This window comes from Cetorhinus maximus, chromosome 8 (genome assembly GCF_964194155.1).
Source record: "Cetorhinus maximus chromosome 8, sCetMax3.hap1.1, whole genome shotgun sequence".
NCBI lineage: Eukaryota > Metazoa > Chordata > Chondrichthyes > Lamniformes > Cetorhinidae > Cetorhinus > Cetorhinus maximus.
In genome coordinates this window covers 82,798,282-82,823,439 of record NC_135886.1, presented here as the reverse complement: position 1 = coordinate 82,823,439, position 25,158 = coordinate 82,798,282, and the positions used below count along the sequence as shown (strand labels likewise).

Genomic DNA, 25,158 nt, shown 5'->3' with positions numbered 1-25,158 from the left:
TCATCTGCTCTAGAAAAACCCCCTTGTGTTTGACACCTAAACCCAGCATCTTCACACAGCAAAGGATGGCTGTGTCTGTCCTCCATCCTCTGAAGAGGACTGCCCATAGCTGACTCTGGTTCACTCTCCTCACCCTGCTCACTGATGAGGTACACCCAGTGCTTCCCATTCTAAGTTAGATTGAGGCCTAACCAAGGTGAGGTGATAGAAGGTGTGGAGGAATGATGTAATGGCACTCACTCAGGAGACTGGGCTGGGACACTCTCCTCCTCCTCTGCAGCTATACCTGTGGAAAACAGAAGGTGGTGTTGAAAACTCAGCCTACTCAGCAGCTGCCTCAGCACAACTGACCCCATAAATGACAGAGATTGTACAGCCACAGTGTGTATTGTGCAGGAGTGATCTCCATGTCCTTCACCTATGGATCGAGCTATCAAATGACCCTGGTTTTCTTCTACAGGATGAACAGAGACATAATTATGAGTAGGCTAACCTCCCTCACCTACCTCAGCATGACTTTCAGAAGAGATGTTGCATTCCTCAGTGAGGGTCACTGACACCTCAGTGATGCAACTGGCCATTTGGTCTGACAATGTTAAAGAGAACAATGGGCACCCAGTCTGCTCAGCTCATGTCGATGCAAGTGTCTACAGAGTTAGGTACTTGTCACCTGGGTGTCACTTGCTACTTAACTTTCCAGACCGTAGCAGATCATTGAGGTGCTTTCTGCACTGCACCCATGTCCCCTGATGGCTCCCTAGCTGCTGACCTCTAAAATAATTTCCATCCATCCTCTCCGTCTGGCTAGGTAACTTCTTTCTTCCAAAGGAAGGGAACAACAGATATTTCTTCTTGGACACTGGGCCCATTAAAACCCCAAAAGAGGCCTCCAAAAATCATGGGGCCACCCAGGGACACCCACCCAGGCCAGGGCTGGCTTTCTGAGCTCCCTGCTGCTCCATTCCTCCATGGTTGCCATTCACCTTTTCAAATGGCCTTCCGTAACTGGGTCCAACCACCAGGCCACTCCTGGTGCCATTAATTGGGCACCAAACTCACCTCCGGGATAATAGGTCTTCTGCGTTTAGAGATCACATTGTATTACTGACGCTGACATGAACGGGGTTGGAACCTGGAAACAATCCAGTCATCAGGTTCCCAACCTGGATTCAAAATCCAGGCCAGTATATTTGCAGCCTCAATGTATCTCATTATATAAATTGTAAATTTGTTATCATGGGCTTGAGAGAGAGTTTAATGATATTTGCAATAACAGTGACAGCTTGCTGTTTTTGAAAAGGCTGGCAGTTATGAATTTTATAAGGAGTCTTGGCAACATGTCGAGAGCTATAAAAGGAACAGATAATAATCCTCTGGGTGTAGTTGAATCAAGCAAACAGGTATTTAGAGAAAGGCAAGTAGACTTTAGCTAGAGTGCTGTGAGAATTTTGCTCTTTGAAGGATGCTCTGAGTTAAACTTAGAAAGTTACCTGAGAATTATCACTATCCAATCAATCAACCTGTCAGGATTTAATTGCAGCCAATATGATGGGAAGTTGAGTTTTAACAAGAATTTAAGACAGGATACATTACTATTTATACAGCAAAAATATACGACTGTGGCAGGCAGCGAGTACCAGTCCAGATCACGCAGAACATTGGCAAGCACAAATAGCTCTTTGTCTCTTCATTTCTCTTCTCGGTGCTCAGGTCTTCTAGACTTCTGGAACCTCTCAGGAAGGCTTGACCGGAGTCTTCCACCAGAGTCCTTACCAACGCCTACTGCAAAGAACCCCCCCAAAAGCCTTAAAGTAAACCCTTTTTCTCAGGGGTTGGTGAACAGGACTATTGTTCATTGCAGTCACATGTGATGCTCACATGCTACCGGATACCTGTATTTCAGCAAGTGTCTAATTCAGCAAGGTTGAATTAAAAGCCTAGCACAGCTTCGTTCCACTTGTTATCTCTGCCAACTATCATTCTTTGTTCAAACTAGCTAACCTTATCTAAGAATAATGGTTTCCATGATGGTGAAACCTTCAGTAATTTCCAGTAAAAATGAACTTAAAACACTAACCTAGTCCTTGACCTATTTCAAACTGATTTTATACATATGTATATTCAAGCCCTATCCCTAATTTCTAACTGTTTCTAACTCCTAACACATGCACAATTCATGAGGATACAAGAGAGATGGGAGGGATGCCTAATGGTTGTTCATAAAGGTACAAGTTAACATTTAATTTCCAATCATTTTTAATTTTCCCTTTTCAAGAGATAGATGATAATTCAGGTAATTATGATTCTGAACAGCAGTTCACATCCTATTGAGAGAATTTAATGCTGCTACCTTCTCATTGTTTAGAGAGTTCCAAATTTCACCACAGACTCAAAAAGCCAGCAATAACCTATGTAATCAGAATGAATAAATTCTTCCAGAAACCTTTAGTAATCTATGGTGGCTCTGAATGACAATTCGAGGCTAACATTTCTCATTTGGCTCATAAGGTATTCAAGGAGGAACTGGGAGCTGTAAAAGATGGCATGAAAATCGCCAATGACTTGGCTCACCAACTTGCAATCTCAGATGTACATCTTTCCACAGAAAATGCACACCGTCTGGAAGAACTGACATCAAGGTGGCAAGCTTTACAGGTAGGTGATGCCAGTAGAGTAGTCAGCAAGAGTGGGAAGTCCTTGCTGAGCTATCCAGTTTGGGGAAATCATGCACATGTGAACTTTGTAAACAAAAAAAAAATTTTTTATAAAATAAAGAAACAGAAAAAGTAAAATATAATAATAACTTAATAAATTAATTGTGAACTGCAATGTCCTATTGTCGTTGAAGATAGCAGTGCTGAGACCTTAATATTTTCTGTTTTTGATATTCTCAAAATCCTAGGGATAGTAACTCAAATCAAAATTAATGTTGGAACATTAGAATCTATGGAAGAGAGTTGTCCAGGAGAGGAGTGACTCAAGGGTGGGGGAGAGGATTAGATAGTCTGGAGCTTTGCTTCATTAGCATTGAGAAATCAATGATCATTTCTGCAAAAGTTTCTGTTAGGAAATTAAATAGATAGCATAAAGTCCACAGTTGGGTACGTTGTAAACAACCTGTGGAAAGAGTGGCCTTCTTGTGCTAGACAACCTTTGTTTCTTTCCATACTTTCTTCTCTTCCTAAAGTGTAACAAGTGAAAAAAATACTTTTGCCAATCAAACCTATGTACAATTTCCTCTGGCATCGACTCTATGCAATTCATTTAATGTCCTGATGAAGACAATCAATTGCTCTCACAAAATCTAAGAAAATGTTCCCTCACTACCAAAGATAATCATGCAAACCTCCAGCATATTAATCCAACCTCACAACCCACACTTAGAACTCTGGACAGTTACATTGGTTTAAGTAATTCATTCAGAGTGCATAAGCCTCCTTTCTCACATAGTACTTGATTGTCTTTATTTCTCCATATTCTTCCGATTCACAATAGTATTTTAAATAAGCATCTATCAGGTTAGTTTTTCCCAAATTGTGATGGCCCATGTGTTTTTGGGGAAAAAGAGCTATATTTTACATTGGGGTGATCATCCCTTTAAGAACTAGATTTCTCCAGATTTCTGGTAAAGCATCTTGCTTCCAGTAACTGATCATGCAGCCAAGTTTCCTGGGAGATAATAACAGAAAAATGGTGAACAAGAAGTTAATTAAAGGGGGAGTAGATTGTGGGTGTGTGTCTGGTCACAAGCAGTGTTTTAGTTTTTAGTTTAGAACAATCTTGCTGCAGGAAACATCACTTTCAAGCAGAGCTCAGTTGAAATTCTGTGTGCTGGCTGAAAGGGTATAGAAGCCTTAATAACAGAAGGACTCCACTAACTAAGTGAGTTGAACTTCTGTGATAGCCAAGCTTATGAGAGAGAGAGTTTTAGATGCAAGATTCCAGAGATAAAGACCATTAGAACCAGGAGAGTTCTGACTCAATGGAGTTATGTCAAAGACCCTAGCGATGCTAGTGTTGAACTGGGAGTATACAACCATGGGACAGTTGGAGGAGATTTGAAGGGACAACCTTGCTGGAAGTAGCAGAAGGCCCAAGAAATCTCAACCCTTATACAAATTTTGAAACCGTACCCAAAACAAGTGGTTAATCTTCCAATTTCTGATAAGTATCCAGCTTGGGTTATTGGGGATGTAAGGCAAATAGGTATAGAAGGAAAGTTGAGTTAAGAAGTTCAGTTTAGAGTATAAGTAACTGTATTCATTGTGCTTTTAATATCTTTAACGTAACTGACTATTTAAGACAGAGTGTAGTCATTGGTGTTCACATTTTTTGATTTTGTGTAGTAAAATTCTTTTGTTTTTAAACACTAAACCTCATGGCTTCTTTCTTTTAGCAAATGCCTGGGTTTCTGGACTTCCAAAAAAAGTTACTGGTCTCTATTGAGATGATAACAAAATAAGCTAAGAATATAGCTTTAACTGCTTTTGTTGGAAGCTCCTCTAATGACTCAGTTGGTTAAGTCAATTTGCAACTGAATTATTCAGACGATTAGGTTAATCTTAACTTAGTGGAAATAGAGGTGCTTCAGTGTTCAGTGCCAGAGGAGAAAATCAACCAGGACTTCTGTAATAAAAAAATAAAATTTTAGAAATGCTCAGCAGGTCAGTCAGCATCTGTGGAGAGAAAGCATTAATATTTCAGGTCAATGACATGCATCAGATCTGAAAGAAGATAGAAATGCATTAGATTTGATCAAGTGAACGGAGGAGGAGGAGGGAAGGAAGAAGAAAAGTGAAGATCTGTGAAAGGATTTCTGTATCTAGTCAATACCAATTAAATCTTGCTGATGTGTGTCCACATGTATGTGTCAAATTTGTATATGTGTGTGTGTATGTCTGTATGTGTGTCTGTGTGTGCGTCTATGTGTTTGTGTCGGTATGTGTCTGTGTGTGTGTGTCTGTGTGTGTGTGTGCGTGTGTGTGCCTGTGTCAGCGTGTGTGTGTCTGTGTGGTGAAGACAAGCTCAAGCCCTGCTATGATGCAATCTGTGGTTAAAGAGGCCACCAATACTATACACGAATGTTGAGGTTGCTTTCAAGCACTATCAATGGGAAACATACGGGGAGAAGTAAGTATCCAATCTGAAGAAAGTTTCTGAGCCACTTATTTTCTTTTTGCTTGTGGTTTATTTTGGAAATATTTTACCGAGTATGAAACCTTTAAGGGGAAATTCCCTCTCAGGACATTCCTATGTTCTACATTTTACCCATGTTTGTCCTTAACTTTCTTTTCCTTCCCCCATACCTTCTACAGATGGAGTGTAGAGTCACGTCGTGGCAGCATCAAAGCAATTTACTTAAAACATATTGTTGCCCATAGCCTTAGTGTACCAATTTTTCAGGTCCCACTCTATGTATATTCAAACGAGACAATAAGGTCGTCTTACAGATGGGGAGAGGTGATGGAATAACCTTTCCCCTTTTTTTCTCACCTCCCAGTCGACCGCAACAAAATATATTTTTGAGAAGGAATGTTTTAAACCTTTTGAGCATTGTGACTTTAAAGAATAGATGGTGGATTTAATTCCATGTTGCTTCCTTTTCAAAAATACAGAGTCCACTGTCGAATTATCTTTAGTGCATGACGTGACTGTCACAGATAAATAAACCCTTCCATTTTGCAGATAGTAAACAACCTGATATTTTGATAAATAAAATGCATATCACAAACTAGAATCAACAGGCACCTTAGTCTTTTTCAACATCACATTCAAAAGTCTTATAGTTGAAAACAGAAAAAAGGAGAGGAGGGGGAAATGAGAGTGTGGAAACATTTTTTTTTACCATAGTTTTGTGGAATATTTTATACTGAAAGTAATCCTTTACACTTTGTTTCTCCCTTACTAAAATATTCATGACGGTAATAGATCAGAAAAAAATTACAAAATCTTTACTGTAATCGCTGTGACTTTTCTATGTTCCAAGTCTCAGACTCTGATGGCTATTGTTCTTCATTCTACAGATCTCCATTGACGAACGCCTCAAGCAGCTTCAAGATGCTCACCGTGACTTTGGCCCAGGGTCCCAACACTTTTTATCTAGTAAGATCAGTCAAACACAATTTGAAAATGTTGTATGTTTACTTCCTTAAGGGGTGGAATAGCGAATTCTTTTCAATATCTTTTGCACAATCAAATGATCCATCTCACACTTGATTGACTTTATCAAATGAAGTATGTGTTCCACTCAAAGCGTTTTAGGTTTGACGAAGTCAGTCTGTCTTAAATCTGCATTTCTGAACTCTTCTTTGCATCTAAGTCTTTATACTATTCATAATGAGATGCTTGCATAAAGAAGACAATTCATATCAGTCACAGTATCTGTCATCCTGAGTGGGTCACTCAGCAATGTCTATTATTCTGAGTGACTCACTGGCCATTATCTCTCATCCCTGTTTAACTTATTTATTTACTTTTATATTAGATACACTTATAGTTTGTACATAACTTGCTATATAACTTGTACTTCTATTGCTTAGAACAGTTCACGTTAATAGTCGTTTGATAGTACAGAACTGGAGTATTGCTGAAAAAAGAGACATTTTTTGTTGAAGCTAAACAAAATAAGAGACAGTAATTTGTTGCTTCATTCTCCAGGACAATGTCTTAACCAATCAGCTGCCTGGTTTAAACTTCAAACAATGCTTGGCAGTTAACTATCAGTCAAATTAATTGGTGCATTCTCCATGGCAACGCCTCTACCAAACTTGCCAACCAATCAGCACTGTCTTCTTATATAGTATAAATATATTGCTTCCCCTGACATTGGCATTTTCTTATGAATTGCCCTGACGAGTACAAGACAAAAAGCTTTGACAAAAAATGTTCTTTTTTTTTCAGCAATACACAGTTCATGTTGCAGAGCAGTCCATACTTTTGGATGTTTCTAAATGTTGTGCTGGATTATTTTTCTACAAAGAAGTGAACATTGAACCATTTCACTAGCATCTAACTGATGTTATACTTTAAAGTAAAAATTTCTTTTTAAGTTCAATTCTCATGAACCATGAGAAACGTTATAAAATGTACATATTGACCTTGTACATTTAGCCAAAGAGAGCTGTCATTTCTCTAGTTATGATGTTTAACTCACTGAGACAGCCACCTACACACTTCAAGATGAGAGCTGAGGCATTCAAATATTTGACCTAAAAATGTGATTAACGCTGTTAAATGATATTGTGGATTTTATATTCATGTTTTCGATCCAAATCTCTGTGTGACTCATACTTTCAGCTTCTGTCCAGGTTCCCTGGGAGAGGGCTATCTCACCAAACAAAGTGCCGTATTACATCAAGTAAGTGTATCCTAGACAACAGACTTGTCTCCCAACCCACTAATGACGCCTCAAATGGAGAGTTGTGCTTTCAATAACTCATTTAACTTGTAAATTGTCTCAAAACACTTGTGACTGATATTAACATCCTTTTTGTTGTTTGCTTCTGTTCAGCTTTCTTAAGTTCTTTTGATCATGTTCCATTTAATTGGCCATTTAACTGGAGAGAGCTGAAGGCATTGGGCAGAATTTTCTCTTGCAAAGAGGCACAGCTGTTTGCAGGGGGTTAAATGATTTTTAAAAGGTTGTTTTGTTGGAAACATGACATGAACCCATTCACTTCTGCATTTAACCAAAGTACATTTGAAGCCGACCAGAAAATCCATGCGGAGATGATGGGTCTGAAGAATTAAATGCATAAAAAGGCAATCGAAAGCACATTTAAACCAGAATTGTAGCTTTCACCTGCAATGCGCAGGTTTCTGAGCTGTCTGAAACTCACCAGGGTCAACAAGACAAAACCCCAACGGGGATTGACAGGGCTATGAAATTTACAAGGCTGGAAAGCCTTTAAATATTGAACCAGGACAGCTTCTTCCTTGCCTAAGTGAAAGGCTTTTGCTCACAGGACTCATTCTGAGAGTGTGCTTTCAATGCTGTAGAAGTGATTTCCAGTACTTTGGAGGACATTTCTGCTATCTTGGATTTTATTCTCCTTAATCTGCACCTCTCTGCTGTCAGCCCTCACTGCAGCATGGGGGCATCTTATGCAGCCCTGAATGGTCCAGGCATTGTTCTGAGGAATGAGTCAGCTAAACAAAATAAGTGACAGCCACTCACTGACTGATCTGGGGGGCATCCTTCAGTATGTACCACAGTATCTAGAATGGTAATGGTCTGCTCTGCTGTGCACAACATTGAGCAGCAGAGAGGACTGGAGCTGCTTGTGGAAGAAGGTGATGATCACTCATCCTCTTATTTCTCCAAGGATGTAAAGGAGGAGGAGAAGCAGCAGGAGGAGGAGTAGCCTCATGTAGCCGCTTACCTAGCTGCCAGAGGTGCCAGTGATGGACTCACACAGGCGCACTGATCTGCATTTGTGAAGCCATATGGCAATTAAATGCAGAGCTAGAGGTAGACTGCTCATTCTCCTGCTCTGACAGCTGAGATGCTCATGGTGGACAACCTCTAGGCTTTGGGGCTTCCAAGGGCCCTGCCAAAAACTGCCCCACCTGCACCTGTGCAGGGGCAAACTCAGTCAACAGGACAAGAGGCAACTTGTGGGCTCTGACAGAGAAATGGAGGGCGGGTGCAGGGATAAGAAGCGGAAGCAGCTTGATCAGAGCCCCCCACTTACATGTGTCCATTCTCCATCTTCCTTCTCATGGCCCACCCAACTTCCCTGTGACCCAAGAGCTGGAGGGTACTTTTCTGCACTTCAGTGGGGCACTGAATGACAAAGGTGAGGCTTTCCTCCTATTTAAGCTGGCAGTCTGAGTGTGCAAGCCATTGGTGAGGGCCAACATCTATTTGGTTGCCTGTCGCGTCAGATGTACCACGCAAGTTATCACTCTTTCCATGGAGATGGACATCAAGACCACAGCCTGAGATATCATGGCACTCATGCTAGAGATGGACTCCTTCAATCTCTCTCCCAGGCAATGCAGTACTGCTGAAAATTCTGACAGAAACTCGCACATTTTCTGTTGCTGCACCAGAATTCTCCTCTTTGGAGATGACCCTCAAGGTTCTATATCCATCATCAGCTGAGAAGAACTAGGAAAGTCCTACACCCTCCAACGGAGACTTTCCACTGCTGTCCCTGTCTCCAACACCGGTTGTGAAGTGTGACACACCACGTGACAACCTAGCTACTTGCATTGGAGACCCATTAAGTTTCGTCCATCTGAGCTGGTGGAGGGTGCGCATGAGTTGTGTTTCGGAGCTTCCTTAGAATGTGCGACCGCCTCTGAGAACTCCAAATTAGAGCTGAAAAGAGGTTTTGACCAATGATGACCAAAGTTATCATTGTATAGATGATCAGATTTCAATTAGTGTCGGCATCGATTCAACATAAATGAATGTTGTGTGCCATGTAGCTGTGTGATATCTAGTTCTATCACCAGGTATCTGAGAGACTCCATCACTCTATCTCCAATGGCCACGCACTTCACTATTGTGCTATCTCCACCACTTCCTTCTCCCCTGCAGTGGTCAGGGTGGCCATGACTGAAGGGTCACCCAAGGTTCTATGCCTCTTCCTGGCATTCTGTGCTCTCTTTCCTGCAAGTAGAGAAAACAGAGAGCCAAGAATGTGAGAAGTGCAATGTTTTGAGAGGATAATATTACGACCTCCATGGGGGAACCGTAAAAAAAACCAAATTTACTGAATGAGGAAATTACCAACAAGATTTCCCCTTTTGTAGTTTTTAATTTGACATGAATTGGAACCAAGGCCAAAATTTTCAGCTCCCATTGGCGTTGGGCAGGGGGGGACAATATGGCAAGAAGGCCAAAAATTGGTTTCACAATGTTGTGAAACCAGTTTGCGATTGTCCACTCCATCCATCACTGACTGGCCGCATTTCCTGCCACTGCACATCGGGAACCTAAATTCAACACTTTAGCATCTCATTATCAGCCCTGCTCCCTGGAATCATTCCCCCATGTCAAATTAACCGCCCACGTCGGCTGACTTCAGAATGGCATGTTTCATGACTGCCTTTAAAAGATGTGCACCTGGCAAGCTGAACTTTGAGGGGAACTCGGAGTTGATTGCATACAGCCTTGTGCAGCGCTCGCAACCATCACCCATAGGACATCAAGGCCGCACATTCGCAGAGGACATAGGCAAATTGCTTTTTCCCAGCTGGCTTTCAGTGCGGTGCCAGGGCAAGGGCTCCATTGCGGGTCAGGCTAGGGCTGGGGTGTGCGCAGGGTGGTGGTCAGGGAAGCACAGACTGAAGGAAGTACACAAGCACATGCTGGGGGGTGAGGAAGCGGCCACACACTCAGAAAAGTCTATCAAATGTGAGCATTCTTCCTCAGCTGAGACCGTTCAGCTGCAGCTCCATTGACATGCTTGGAGTCGGGCCTCTGAAACTATTCTGCTCACTCAAGCAACACAAAAGCATGAAAGTGTCACCAAATGCTTCAGAACTTTTCACCCCTCGGGTGCAGACTGCAAATTAATGTGCATTTTAGGAGGCAGCAGAGCAATTGGCCAATTGGGCAAGTTGTATAATCCCCTTGCGAAAGGTGGCCGATTGAGTCACTGGTGGAGGCGCTCGGAGCAGTGGAGGCACCTAGCTCGGCAAAGTAGGGAGTGCCTCCCTCAAGATGAAGGGGCAGCAGCAGGGCCTGCTGTGCACACAGCTGAAGATCCACAGAAAGCCATCGCTCATCGGCCCAGCATCTATACACGGCACTTCTCATTCCTGCAGATGAATGAGAACCAGTATCGCTGAAGACTGTGTATGTCTAGGGAACTGGTCGGTCACATATGCACCTGCTGCAGGATTTGGCGCCACGAGGACATGGAGGGTATTCACTGCCAGAGGCCGTGAAAGTGACCGCCGCGCTCAATTTTTACACCAGTGGCTTATTCCAGGGCTCCACAGGTGACCTGTGCTGGATCTCGCAAGCCTCCACACACAAGTGTATCCAGGAGGTCATGGACATCATGTTTGTGAAGGCACAGAATTTTGTGCATTTCACCTGGAATCAGGAAAGCCAGGAAGCAAGCGCTCTGGGATTTGCACAGATCTCTGGTTTTCCACATTGACTGCACTCACGTGGTGCTTAGATCTCCATGGCAACAAGCAGTCAACTATGTCAACCACAAGGGCTTCCAATCGCTGAATGTTCAGCTGGTGTGCAACCACCACAAACACATCCTACAGGTCTGCGCACAATTCCCAGGGAACGTCCACGACTCCTACGTCCTTAACAGGTTTCAGATTCCTGATATCTTCCAGGGTCCAGAGAAGCTGCAGGGTTGGCTCCTCGGGGACAAGGGCTACCACAAAGGACGTGGCTGATGACACCTATGCGGCGGCCTCAGACTGCAGCAGAGCGACGCCATAACAGGACTCATGCCACGACACGGACTTTGGTGGAGCAAACGATAGGCATTTTGAAAATGAGGTTCTGGTGCCCTGATAGGTCCGGTGGAGCACTGCAATAAAGTCCACCAAGGGCGTCGTGCATTATCATAGCTTGCTGTGTGCTCCACAACCCTGCAATGGGGAAGGACCTGGCTGAGGAGGAGATGGAAGAGCTGCACATATCCTCCGATGAGAAGGATGTCAAAGGGGATGACGGCCATGAGGTCCTCGAAGGTGAGGATGCCGGCGATGAGGCCATCACACTGGCCAGGCGAGGCAAGCGTGCTCGGGAGACCCTCATAGCCACAAGATTCGTGGAGGGCTGCTCGTTTGCGCTTTGTGATCAGGATCCTAAGATGGAGAAGCAGCCATGAAAATTTAAATGCACCTGATCCATTGTCAGTCTTCAGCATCTGAGCCCTTCAGGAGCACAGCATCACTGGTCACAGATGCTGAAGAGATGGGAAGCCAGCCCCACCTCAAAGGTGCTGAGAGCACACAGGGAGAATGATGGAACTCTGTGACGCCTGCCCACTACAATCTGGCAGTAACGACAAGCACCATCGAGGTGCAGGTATCACTAAGAATATGTCCAGTGAGTGTGAAGCCGGACCATCACTTTGGCCCGAAGGTTACACACTGCACAGGGAAGAGACCCTGGACTGAGACACCTGCCTTTACCTTGTGTAGGAACCAATGTTTCACATCTGAGTGACACAAATACTGCTCATCATAACAAGGAGCCACAGGCAAGGAGACATTCTAGGGAGTTTATTTACAATAGTGAACATTACATTTAAGTGATTAACACCCATGACCAGGCTGTGCAACTGCATCTTCTTAACCTTCCTCACCCTGCCACTGTGTCTTGGTGCTCCCCCGACATCCACAGCAGAGGTGGAGGCATCCTGCTGTGATGATCTAGGCTGGCGTCCTTCGGAGGACCGAGACCTGGAGGGCCCCGGCCTGCTTTTGGGGTCCTGCTGTGTGGCAGTAGCACCCTCCTCGGCCTGTAGAGCTGGAGCTGCTGAGGTCACAGAAAGAGGAGAGTCGAATGGGCTGGACATTCCCGGAGTCACCTGGATGGATGGGCCTGGAGTGTGCATCTGCTGATCCTCCTCCCTATGGGTGCCAAGGGCCTCAGGCTCACCCCTTGAGGAGAAGGGGAAGCTAGAGTGAGATCAAGCTGCCTTACACACCTCTCATGTTGACATTGTTGGAGGTCAACGATGGCGTCAGCAATGGAGTTCAGCCCATGCAGCAGTGCAGGATTGATGTCCTGGACCAAGGTCTCCATGGCAGCCATCAACCTACCAGTGTTGGCTAGTAGGTGCGTTGGCATGCTGGTGCTATCACCTTTGACTGAAGGCGGACGGCCTCCTCCATTGTGCCTTGCAATCTGAGGAGTGCAGTGGACATCCCTTCCTGATGTTCCCAAGCTTGCCTTTGCAGCTCCAGCAACTGAGGTATGACTGAGTCTAGAGGATCCTCATCTGACTCAGACTCAACAGATTTCTGGCCTCCAGCAGTCCTTGAAGTGCCAGAGACCTGGGAAGCCCCTGCCTCCACCCGCTGTGGATCAGACAGTGCAATGTGCTCACCAGATTGTGACCACGAGGCTAATCTAGAACTAGGCCCCACCGAGGTGTGTGTGTCTACACTGGTAGAGGGTGTGGGCAAGCGCTGTGACGTGTCTTCAATTAGGACGTCATCAGATTCTTCTTCTGAGGTGTCTTTGGGGCTTGGGTTGAGGACCTGTGTCGTGGACCCCCCTCGGCTGCTTCCCAGATGTGCCTACAAAAGCAAGGACAGATGATTAGTGAATGGCAGGGGACTGCAGAACAGGGAACTCACTCACAGCATGGTTGTCTGATGGATGTTGCACTGTTAGATCTTCACTTGGTTGAGTACCACCGACCTCAGCGTCAGCACAGGAATGGTCCAAATCAGCGTGGGCCAGCTGGATGACTCTATTCCCAAAGTCTGTGAGGACCTTGATGTCGGGCATTCCTCCACCAGCCTGGGACCTCCCCCTTTTGTTGTGTGCCAGCTTGTCCTGCATGAAGACAGATGGAGAGAGTGAAAGCAGGACATCTGCCAGGCCAGATGAGAATGATGCCTGGCATGTGTGAGTGCTGAGTGATGCCATGGACGGAATAGGGACACAATCCTCAGGGCAGACGAAGGTGTGTGTGAGAAAGTGAATGGTGATGTCCCTTGGGCTGGCAGTGAATGAGATTTCTATGGATGTTTGATGGGTTTGTGAGTGTGAGTTGAGAGTGATGAGAAGAGTGACTTACCCTGGTGGAACGGAGGAGATTATTCATCCTCTTTTGGCACTGTTTTGCTGTCCTCTTTTGGAAGGCGTTGGTGCTGGCCACTGCTACCACCGCCTCCCATGCTAGATTGGTGACATTGCTTGCTGGTCTTCACCCAGAGCAGGGGTAGAGGACTTTACGGGGGGTCTCCACTGCGTCCAGTAGGTGCCCGAGGGAGGCGTCACTAATTTTGAGGGCCGCATGTTTCCTCCCTTTGGCAACCATGTTTTTGCAGCAGCTTCCGATCCTTTAGAGAGTGCTAGCTTTGTGCAGGGGCACCCTTTAAATATGGCGCCAATTTACTGAAGACCTGATGGTGGGGCGGGCGAATCGGAGGCCACCCTGCCAGCGATCCGGTGTGTTTCCTGGGAATGCATTAATAATGAGGCAGGACATGCCAGGAATGGGACAATATGATGCGAAATCCTGCCATTGTGGCCAGTGGGTAAAACGACTTCTTTCCCGCCTGCTACCATACTTTGCGAAAATCTAGGACAGTTCCGCCCGAAATTCAACATGAATTAGCAAGCAAATTATACTTCAAATAAAAAGGTAAATTTCACTTTAAGTGGTCAATACAACAAAAATATTTCTGACACGATCACAAGCACCTGTATCATTCCCCAGACACCATATGGCACCACGTGCAGTTCCAATGTTCTCTAACTCGGCCTCTTGTACGTAGTCCTTCAGTTTCCCATTCAATCAATTCAGCCCTTGAGTCACATTCACCAGCAGCTGTATTCTATCCAAGGACCCTGGAGACGATTGTCACCCAAACAGCACACTCCTACAGAACCTCCTTAGCTAGGTTCACAACAGTCTTGATGGCATAGATTCCCCAGAGACTCCTTTATATTCCCCTGTCAATTAACTCCATTAAACCATCTGGTCAGCTCTGGCAAAACTCAGCAGCAGTAAATTGCCCAATTCGCAATCCCGGCCCTAACCTAACCCCGTCTTCAGCTTTCTCTCCTGTTTAACCATCTTACACATGCACAGCTCTTTGTAAATGTACTTCTCTGTTCTCCCCTCTGCTGCAGTTCTCTTTTGTTTTGATGCTCTCCTTTGTGTCTGGCCACCCGACTTTTGCTCTTAACTTTCTTCCTGTTGGTACTGCTTCCTGGTCAAGTGTTGCCAAGTCTCGTGGACCAATATTAATTATTATCCAAGGAAATTAGAACTAATTCTTTCCCAATTGATGTAATCTCTTAAAAATCCTTTTCAAACATTCTTAAAAATAATTACAGATTCCACAGACATTTTAAAGAAATTACAAATTTTCCTTACTGTACTGCTTCCATGTCAAAGATCATCACATGGAAGGGCAACTTTTGTGCAGGTTGCCTGTGAGGGATGGATGTGAAATGACAAGAAGGTAAGGGTGAGCCTCAGTTTTGCTGTTCGGCTGGAGATGTGAAGAAGTGCCTGGAGAGAGAGGAACAGGTGGATTTGCAAGGTGTGTTGGTCTGAGAAGTGCTTTGCAGGAGAATGCTGGGGAAGTCAGAGTGTGGTGGTTGGTGCCTGATTGTGGGATGCCACTCACCTTTCTTTCCCTAATGGAGTCATTGAACCTCCTTCAGGCTTTAATCCAACTCCTATGGTACTACACTGCTGCTACTGACCTCCTAAGCATCTTCCAATCATGCTGGCTTTTTTTCAGCAACAGGCCTCATCCTCCCATCTGCTGGCCTTCTCTACAGGCCCTTACAGCTTGCAGAATTATCTTCAGGGATGGCTCAAAGAACCAGGGTAGTCATCCCATAGAAAGATTTATAACACAGGAGGCCATTCAGCCCGTTGTATCTGTGTGCTACCCAGCATAATCACACCTTCCTGCACTTGACCCATAGCCCTGTGGGTTATGCCACCCTAAGTACATATTCAAGTGTTTTTTAAATGTGTTGAGGGTTTCTATCTCTGCTACCCTTTCGGGCAGTGAGTCCCTGACCCCCACCATCCTATCAGTAAAAAGGTTTCTCCTCAATTCCCCTCTCATCCTTATATCAATTACTTTAAATCTATACCCCCTGGTTATTGACCCTCTACTAACGAAAATAGATCCTTCTAATCCACTCGATTCAGCACCTTCAAAATTTAATACAGTGTTTTCCCATGTTGAGACCCCATCATTGAAGTTGCTGTCTGTGTTCTGACAGTTCTAGCATTCACCCATGCTGGCCCCTGCCAAGGTCCCTTTAAATTGAGAGCCTTCAGCTGTCAGGTAGGGATTTCCATCATGCCCACTCTGATTGGTCAGGAAACCCAGAAGAGGAATGTTAATAGCGTGGCTGAGTTAAAAAGCCATGGCAAAGTCCGCTCACGAATGTTTGGGTTCCTGACCCGCTGCCTACCTCTCCTGCAGTGAGTGGGTCAAAAGTGAAAAATTCTGCCTATCATTGCAATACAAGGAAGTAGAATGGTTTGTTTCCTTTTTGAAATATCTTCATTCTTTTGAACAAAATGTATGTATATTTTCACAAATCTAAAATTGATCTAGAATACATATCATTACATACTACACAATATTAGCAGTTAGAAATTGAGCTACCAAGGAAGTCTTGTGATGCTGTGGGTAGCATCTTGCCTCTGAGCCAGAATCACTGGGTTCGAGTCCAACCCAGAACTTGATGGCCAAGGAAGGCCATGTTTTAAGTGCTTAATTGTCCCATGGGCTGCCCAATGTCTCCCCTGCGACAGGTAAAATTGTGGCTGAGGTAGGGGCAGGCAGGTAGGCAGCAGGCACAGTGCCCATGGCCTATTATATCCCCCGCACCCACACAGGGTGGGGATTGGGGCATAAAATCCAGCTCCATGCATCTGGCCTGGGCTGAGTTTCAGATTTGGTACTGTTGTGCAGAGAAACTTGTCTGACCTGCCTGCCTCTCAGCAGCAAAGGAAAATAGTAGTATTCACAGGGCAGATTTCAGATAAGCAAATGACAAGCACAGTTACAGGATTTTTTCAGGAATCAGCCCTTGGAAAGACAGCTCTTTGCAAATGTAACAGAACAGACAGGTTGTATGCTGTCCCCTGCAAACAGATCGCTCTGGCCCAGCAACTGGAGAAGCATCCCCAAGGTATAACAACTCTCCACAGACGAAATAATACAGGCTAACGCTTGCACACAACTAGAGAGTGTAGAGAGTGTCACTTGGGTATATCAAAGATGTATATAGTCAGGAGACCTCTCAGGAATGAAATATATTTCCTCTTTCCAACAGTTTGCATCTATATAGCATGTTTAATGTTAAACCCTGCCCCGCGCCCCCCCACCCCGCTCCAACAAAGTGCCTTACAAAATAGATAGAGTGCCAGAAATAGAGATTAGGAGTGACTGAAACCGTAATCAAAAAGCATAAGGAAATATTTAAAGATGAAGAGAACAGCAGTGTGTTTTATTCATTAGATGTGGCTGGCTAGGCAAGCATTTATTGCCCATCCCATGCCCTTGTTCAGAGGGCATTTAAGAGTCAACCACATTGCTGTGGGTCTGGAGTCACATGTAGGCCTGACCAGGTTTCTTGCCCTAAAGAACATTAGTGAACTAGATGAGTTTTTACAATCAACAATGGTTACATGGTCATCATTAAACTTTTAATTCCAGATTTTTATTGAACTCAAATTCCACCATCTGCCATGGCAGGATTTGAACCCTGGTCCCCAGAGTATTACCCTAGGTCTCTGGATCACTAGTCCAGCAACAATACCACTATGCCATTTCTTCCCCTCTATGACTAATCTGTTGTGGCCTCAACTCCACATTTCATCCACCCCCCAATAACTTTTGACTCCCTTGTTAGTCAAGAATCTATCTACCTCTGCCTTAAACTTTGCATTGACCCTGCCTCCGCCACTCTCTGGAGAAGAGAGCTCCAAAGATTCACGCACCTCAGAGAAAATAAATTCTTCTCATTTCCGTCTTAAATGGGAGACGCCTTATTTTTAAACTGTGTCCCCTAGTTCTAGTCCCTCCCACATGGAGAAACATCCTGTCAAGTCCCCTCAGGTTCTTAAACATTTCAATAAACTCACCTCTCATTCTTCTAAACTCCAGTAGATACAGGCCCAGCCTGTCCAACCTTTCCTCGTAAGATTACTCCCCATCCCAGGTATCAGCTGAGTGAACCTTCACTGAACTGCTTCTAACGCATTTATATCCTTTCTTAAATAAGGAGACCAAAACTGTACACAGTGTTCTAGATGTGGTCTCTGTACAACTTTAGCAAAACATCCCTACTTTTACATTCCATTCCCCTTGTAATAAATGAGAACATTCCATTTCCCTTCCTAATCACTTGCTGTACCTGCATACTAACTTTTCCTGATTCGTGTACCAGGACTCCCAGATCCCTCTGCACCTCAGAGTTCTGCAATCTCTCTCCATTTAAATAATATTTTGCTTTTCTATTTTTCTTCCAAAGTTGACAAGTTCAAATTTTCTTAGGTTATGCTCCATCTGCTAAATTTTTTGCCCACTCACTTAACCTATCTACATCCCTTTGCAGACTCCTTATGTCCTCTTCACAACTTACTTTCCTACCTATCTTTGTGCCATCAGCAAATTTAGCAACCATACATTCAGTATCTTCATCTAAGTCATTGATATAAACTGTAAATGGTTGATCCCCCAGCACTGATCCTTGTGGCACTCCATTCATCACATCTTGCCAACCCAAAAAAATACCCATTTATCCCTACTCTCTGCTTCCTGTTAACTAACCAATCCTTTATTCATGCTAATATGTTACCCCCTACGCCATGAGCTCTTAGTTTGCATAGCAACCTTTGATATGGCACCTCGTCAAGTGCCTTCTGAAAATTTAAGTACAACACATCCACAGGTTCTTCTTTATTCACATTGCTTGTTACTTTCTTTTATTCTTTCATGGGACATGGGCGTCGCTAGCTAGACCAGCATTTTTATTGCCCATCCCTAATTGCCCTTGCGAAGCTGGTGGTGAGTCTCTTTCTTGAACCGCTGCAGCCCATGTGGCGTAGGTGTGCGCACAGTGCTGTTAGGGATGGAGTTCCAGGATTTTGACACAGCGAGAGTGAAGGAACGGCGATATAGTTCCAAGTCAGGATGGTGTGTTTCTTGGAGGAGAACTTGCAGGTGATGGTGTTCCCACACATCTGCCACCCTTGTTCTTCTAGGTGGTAGAGGCCGTGGGTTTGGAAGGTGCTGCCAAAGGAGCCTTGTTGAGTTGTTGCAATGCACCTTGTAGATGGCATGCTTAGCTGTTACTGTGCATCAGTGGTGCAGGGAGTGAATGTTAGAGATGCTGGATGGGGTGCCAATCAAGCAGGCTGCTTTATCCTGGATGGTGTTGAGCTTCTGGAGTGTTCATGGAGCTGCACTCATCCAGGCAAGTGGAGAGTATTCCATCACATTCCTGACTTGTGCCTTGTAGATGGTGAACAGGCTTGGGGGAGTGAGAAGCTAAGTTACTCACTGCAGAATTCCCAGTCTCTAACCTGCCCTTGTAGCTACCATACTTATATGGCTGGTCCAGTTCAGTTTCTGATCAATGGTAACCCCCAGGATGTTGATAGTCAGGGATTCAGCAATGGTAATGCCATTGAAGCCAAAGGAGATAATTGGATTCTCTCTTGTTGGAGATGGCCATTGCCTGACATGTGTGTGGTGCAAAAATTACTTGCCACTTATCAGCCTAAGCCTGAATGTTGACCAGTCTTGCTGCTTATGGACACAGACTGCTTCAGTATCTGAGGAGTCACAAATAGTGCTAACCATTGTGTAATCATCAGTGAACATCTCCACATATGACATTATGGTGGAGGGAAGGCCATTGATGAAGCAGCTGAAGATGGTCGGGCCTAAGATACTATCTTGAGGAACTCCTGCAACAATGTCCTGGACTTGGGATCTTTGGCCTCCAACAACCACATACATCTTCCTTTATGATAGGTATGACTCCACCCAGTGGAGAGTTTTCCTCAATTCCCATTAACCCCAGTTTTGCTTGGGCTCCTTGGTGCTACACTTGGTCAAATGTGGCCTTGATGTCAAACGCAGTCACACTCACCTCACCACTATGTTTGGACCAAGGCTGTAATGAGGTCAGGAGCTGAGTGGCCCTGGCAAAACTCAAACTGAGCATTAGTGAGCAGCTTGTTTCTGAGTAAGTGCTGCTTAAGTAATACCATCGACTATCCCTTCTATCACTTTGCTGATGATCGAGAGTGGACTGATGGGGTGGTAATTGGCCGGGTTGGATTTGTCCTGCTTTTCACGGACAAAGGACTCCAATAAATTAGCCAAACACGATTTCCCTTTCACAAAACCATGTTGACTCTGCTTGATAGAACTGAGATTTTCTAAGTGCCCACTATAACCTCCTTAATAATAGATTTCAGCAATTTCCCTATGACAGATGTTAAGCTAAATGGCCTGTACTTTCCTACTTTCTGTCTCCTTCCTTCCTTGAATAGAGGAGACAAACTCACTATTTTCCAATCTAATGGGACCGTTCCAGAATCTAGGGGTAGGATTTTCCCATCGGTGAGCAGGGGGCAGGGCCCACTCGCTGACGCGTAAAATGATACGCAGTGACATCGGGCGGAGCTGCCGACATCACCGCGCCCCATTTAAATTTTCAGGTAGGTGGGGGCGCAGCAAAATCAGCTGTGCGCCTGCCCACCTGTCAATGGCCAATTGAGGCGATTGACAGAGTCATTGAAGTAATTAATGGACCTGCTCGTCCAACCTTAATGTTGGTGGGTAGGCCAGGAGCCTTGGCGGGCTTCAGAAAAAGCATGAAACCTCATCCATAGGCGGGGTGAGATTTCCTGTAGGTTTTAAAAAATTTAATTAAAATTTTTTTTAAAGTTATGGTCATGTCCCAACTCATGTGACAGTGTCACATGATGGGACATATCAGGGATTTTTTTTTTCTATTTTTAATAATTCGTACGGTAGAGACGATCTCCTTGAGGCAGCACTTAGCCTCAGGGAGATGAGTGTGCTCTTTTGTGCACATGCATGCGCGTGCACTCTCGGGTTTAGGGATTCCCCCCCGCCCGCACAGGGAGCACACAGCACTTCCATGTGGACGTCACGCTGGGCAGGCCTTAATTGGCCCGCCCACATAAAATGATGGCGCGCCCTCAATTGGGGACGCCTATCGGAGGCGTGCCTGCGCGCGCCCACACTTCAACCTCCCCCCCAATGGGGGGGGAAATCCTGCCCTAGGGAATTTTGGAAAACTTCAACATGTACTATCTCAACAACCTTTTAAGATCCTAGGATAAAGTCCAGCGGCCCTGGTGACTTGTCAGCTTTTAGTTCTAAGAATTTTTTCAGAGCCCTTTCCCTGGTGATTTTAGTTGTTTAAGTTCCTCCCTCCCTTTCATCTCTTGATTCACAGTTTCCTCTGGGATGTTAATTGTATCCTCTACAGTGAAGTCAGATGCAAAATGTCTGTTCAGTTCATCTGCCATTTCTTTATTTTCCATTATTAATTCCCCAGATTCTCTCTCTAGAGGACCAGTGCTCACTTTACTTACTCTTTCCATTTTTAAGAACATGTAGAAACTCTTACTATCCATTTTTACATTTCTAGCTAGCTTTCTCTCATACTCTAATTTCTCTCTCCTTATTAATCTTTTAGTCATTCTTTGCTGTTCTTTATGTTCTATCCAATCTTCTGCCCTGCCATTAACCTTTGCGGACTTATACGCTTTTTGTTAATTTGATACTATCTTTAGCTAGCCACAAATGGTGTGTCCTTCCCTCAGAATCTTTCTCCCTGAAAAGTCAGGTTGGTATGTGACTTGGAATGAAACTGGAACTGATCGGGAAACCTGACCAGCCAATGAGGCTCACAATGTCATTATCATATTTGCATCAGGTTGCCTGCCAACCCACCTTTGTACCTCAGTTAAAGACAGAGGTGGATGGGTTAGAGGCGGGTTTGGTTTGGGAATTTGATTTTTAAGGTTTTAACCACCCTCACTCCATCCAACCCAATCCCTTCCTTTCTTTGGTTAAAATTCCTCCTTTAGTGTCAGAGCTCTGAGTTTTGAGAGAGGATGGGAAAGGCTTTTGCTTTTCAGCACAGAAACAAGGCACCTGTGAATTGCTACAAGTTTTTAATGATGCTAAGGGAATGGGGAAGGTAAATCTGAAATATTACCTTAACTGATGTGAGTAGGATGCGGGCAGGTGCACAGGTTAAAATTGGTTACATCGAGGACTGGTATCAGGAAATCCTTCCTCACTCACAGAAGTAATCAGTATGCGGAATTGACCTCCAGATGGAATTTTGTTTCCAGATGGAGACAAAAGCCCTGGAATCATTTATAAAACAATTAGATGCTGTAATGAAAGCACTTTGGGATGTTGATGGATGAACTTACATGGGCTGAGTGACTTCTCTTATGCATAACTATCTTGTGATCAGCCGAGGAGTAAATGAAGTGCTGGAGACAGGACAATGCATATCATATTTGCATCAATAAAAGGAAACATTCAGTACTAAAGATTACAGTCAGACTTTTATTTAGAAAAAGAGTCCAAAGAAGTGCTTAGTTTTCTGGTGAAAAAAATATAAAATAGCCAAATAACTTTAGTTCATACAGGTGTATCTCCCATGATGTCACCTGTGTCCGTCACTGACCCATCCCATTTGCTGCTAAAACTCTCATCTGTGCCTTTGATACCTCTAGGCTTGACTATTTCCATGTTCTCCAGGCCAGCCTCCCATCTTCCACCCTCCATTAACTTGAACACATTGAAAAATGAAAGTTGTTGTAATCATGGGCAGAATTTTTCCGTCGGCGATTTGGGGGAGGGGCCCGCTCGCCGACGCAAAAATGACGCAGGATGACATCAGTGGTTCCCCCCGACGTCATCCGCCCCATTTAAATATTCAGGAAGGTGGGTGGACAGTGCGATCAGCTGTCCTCCCGCCGACCTGTCAATGGCAGGCCAGGAGCCCCAGTGGGCTTCTGATAATACATGAAACCTCATCCACTGGCGGGATGAGGTTTCATGTCTGTTATAAAAAAGTTTAATAAAGTTTTTGTGATATTTATTAACATGTCCCATCTCGTGTGACATTGTCACATGAGGGGGACATGTTAATAATTTTTTTATTTTTCTATTTTTGACGTTTATAAAACTTTCAGCGATCTCCCTGAGGCAGCATCTAGTCCCAGGGAGATGTGCGTTCTTTCGCACGCATGCACAGAAGAGCGCACTTTGACAGTTGGGGAATCCCTCCCCCCCCGCTTCCCATCAGGCGGCACCCCCCCGAGGGGAGCCTTAATTGGCCCGCCCACTTAAAATGGCGGCCGGGCCTGTTTTGGCGGTGGCGATCGGCTGCCCACCCGCCGCTGAGCCGATGGGGCCGGCCCACCCACCGCTGAGCCGGTGGGGCCCGCCCGCCCATCAGGGCCAAAATTCTGCCCCATGGTTCTGTTGAGTTTAAATGACATTACAATTTTACCATCCCAGAAAGGACTTATAAAAAGTGCAGCACACCCTGTGAATAGCAGTCTACATTTTCCTCTTCTATTTTGTTTCTCTCTCTCTCTCCCCATATTTCTTCTTCCTGCCTTTTCACCTTTCTCCAAAATTTCTGTTCTCTCCTCTAATCCCGCCATCTTTCTCTATTCCCTTCTCTTCTCACCCCTACTAGCATTCTTGCTCTAAAGTTTTTTGTAACCTTTCAAAATGTGATGCATGAAAACATGGCACTAGCAATTGCAATGAACCAGCAGTTTTCTAAGTACTCATCATTCTTATATTGTAGAGTTGCCAAATAATTTATTAGCACATTAGCCACTTCCATGCATCGACTCCGATCCAAGTTAACTTGAGGTCACACTTGCAGACATCCTTGTATCGCAGACGTGAGTGAAATGTTGGTCTCGTGCTGATAGCATTGAGGATGACTCTGGGAATGCGGCCATCATCCATTCGGCTCACATGACCCAGCCAATGGAGTCGCTGCTGGGAAGTCCTCGCTGCTGACCGGAGTACCTGGAGACAAGCAGTCAGGAAGTGCATGGAAAAAGCAGAGGACAAAAGAATGGCAAAAGAGAGACCAGTGGAAAGAAAAAACATTAGGCGACCTCGAGCCAACGCTATTCATCTGTGCCAATTGCAGAAGGGACTGCTACTCACGAGTCGGCCTCTACAGCCACAACAGACCATATTCAATCCAGAAGTGACATTCACCCCGGGCATAGTCCACCATCTCCCTCAATGGATGCATGCCTATAACCTACAGCATTAGGCACTTAGTACTGGCTCACTCCTGAGATGCAGATAGCAGATCTGAGAGTGCTGGGAAATAGGTCCAGAAGCAACGAAAAGCAGGGAATTGATACATGGCAGGAACAAACCAGAAGAGACTCTGCTGCAGAGAAAATGGGTGTGGTGATCAACAAATAGCAGTCATGGGCAATGAGAGGCCTACCATAATGAGTACTGGAAGTCTTGGGGGAGACAAGAAGGCAAGATCAGAGACATCCCTAATCCCACCTGAGGCAACAGGTGGTCCATGATGGCAAGGCTGGACAGGCAAGGATTGGAAGTGAACAGGAAGGGGTGACAGTGAGAAGTAAGGTGGCAAAGGCCAAAGGCCAACCACAACTGAAGAGAAAATATAAACTTTAAATACAGCTTGCCTAAAGGGAATGGTAAAAATAAACATAACCTTAAAATAAAATGAGCATGCAGGGAAGAACCGCTTAGTATCAGGAGAAAAGGACCTGGGAGATGGAGTTTGGAGCGACAACATGCAGCACTACATAGTTATGTTGAGAATGTAAAATAAGTATAATGTCAATTATACACAACTTATACATATCTTACAGCATAAAACTAATCCTCATATATGACAGAAAGCATGATATTCAAACACAGCCTTCCTGCACGCATAAGGAGTGCATGTTATACATAAACTTTTAATATGTTATAGATATACCCACACATAGCCTGCATTCTGTAATACTGATGTACATGCCTTGGGGTGAATGGGGAGTGGAACATTTGTAATTTAATGCCTGTCAAAGGTGTGCCACTTCAGTCACTGCTGGTCTGTTGCAGAGGTTCATATTCCTCATCATCCTCTTCCTGGCCTGCCTTGCATCAGCTCCTCTTTGTAGTTCATAGGCAGAATTTAATGAGGGCAGCAAGGGGCCCAACGCTGGCCACCAAAACTGGCACCCCTGTCAACCTGACCCCTGGGACCCCTGAGGGAATTAAGTCACCAATTAGCAGTAGAAATTCTGCCACCTGGACTTCCGCTTGTCAGGGGACGTTTAATTACTGCACTTCCCCAGTGACATGGAAATCCCGCTTCCAAGGGCTGCCTGCCAGTCAGAGGCCAGTGGCTGTCCATTACCAGCAGTGCCACCAAGAGTG

At 44.7% G+C, this 25,158-nt stretch overlaps 1 protein-coding gene across 1 annotated transcript in view; it reads left to right on the top strand.

Moving 5' to 3' along the window:
• drp2 (dystrophin related protein 2) overlaps positions 1 to 25,158 on the top strand; it is a 164,822-nt gene that overhangs the window by 48,408 nt on the left and 91,256 nt on the right. Inside the window, exons 7-9 of the mRNA XM_078547197.1 lie at positions 2,509 to 2,655; positions 6,024 to 6,102; positions 7,297 to 7,357. Of these exons, the coding sequence (XP_078403323.1) occupies positions 2,509 to 2,655; positions 6,024 to 6,102; positions 7,297 to 7,357 (287 nt within the window). The remainder of the gene's footprint in view (positions 1 to 2,508; positions 2,656 to 6,023; positions 6,103 to 7,296; positions 7,358 to 25,158) is intronic.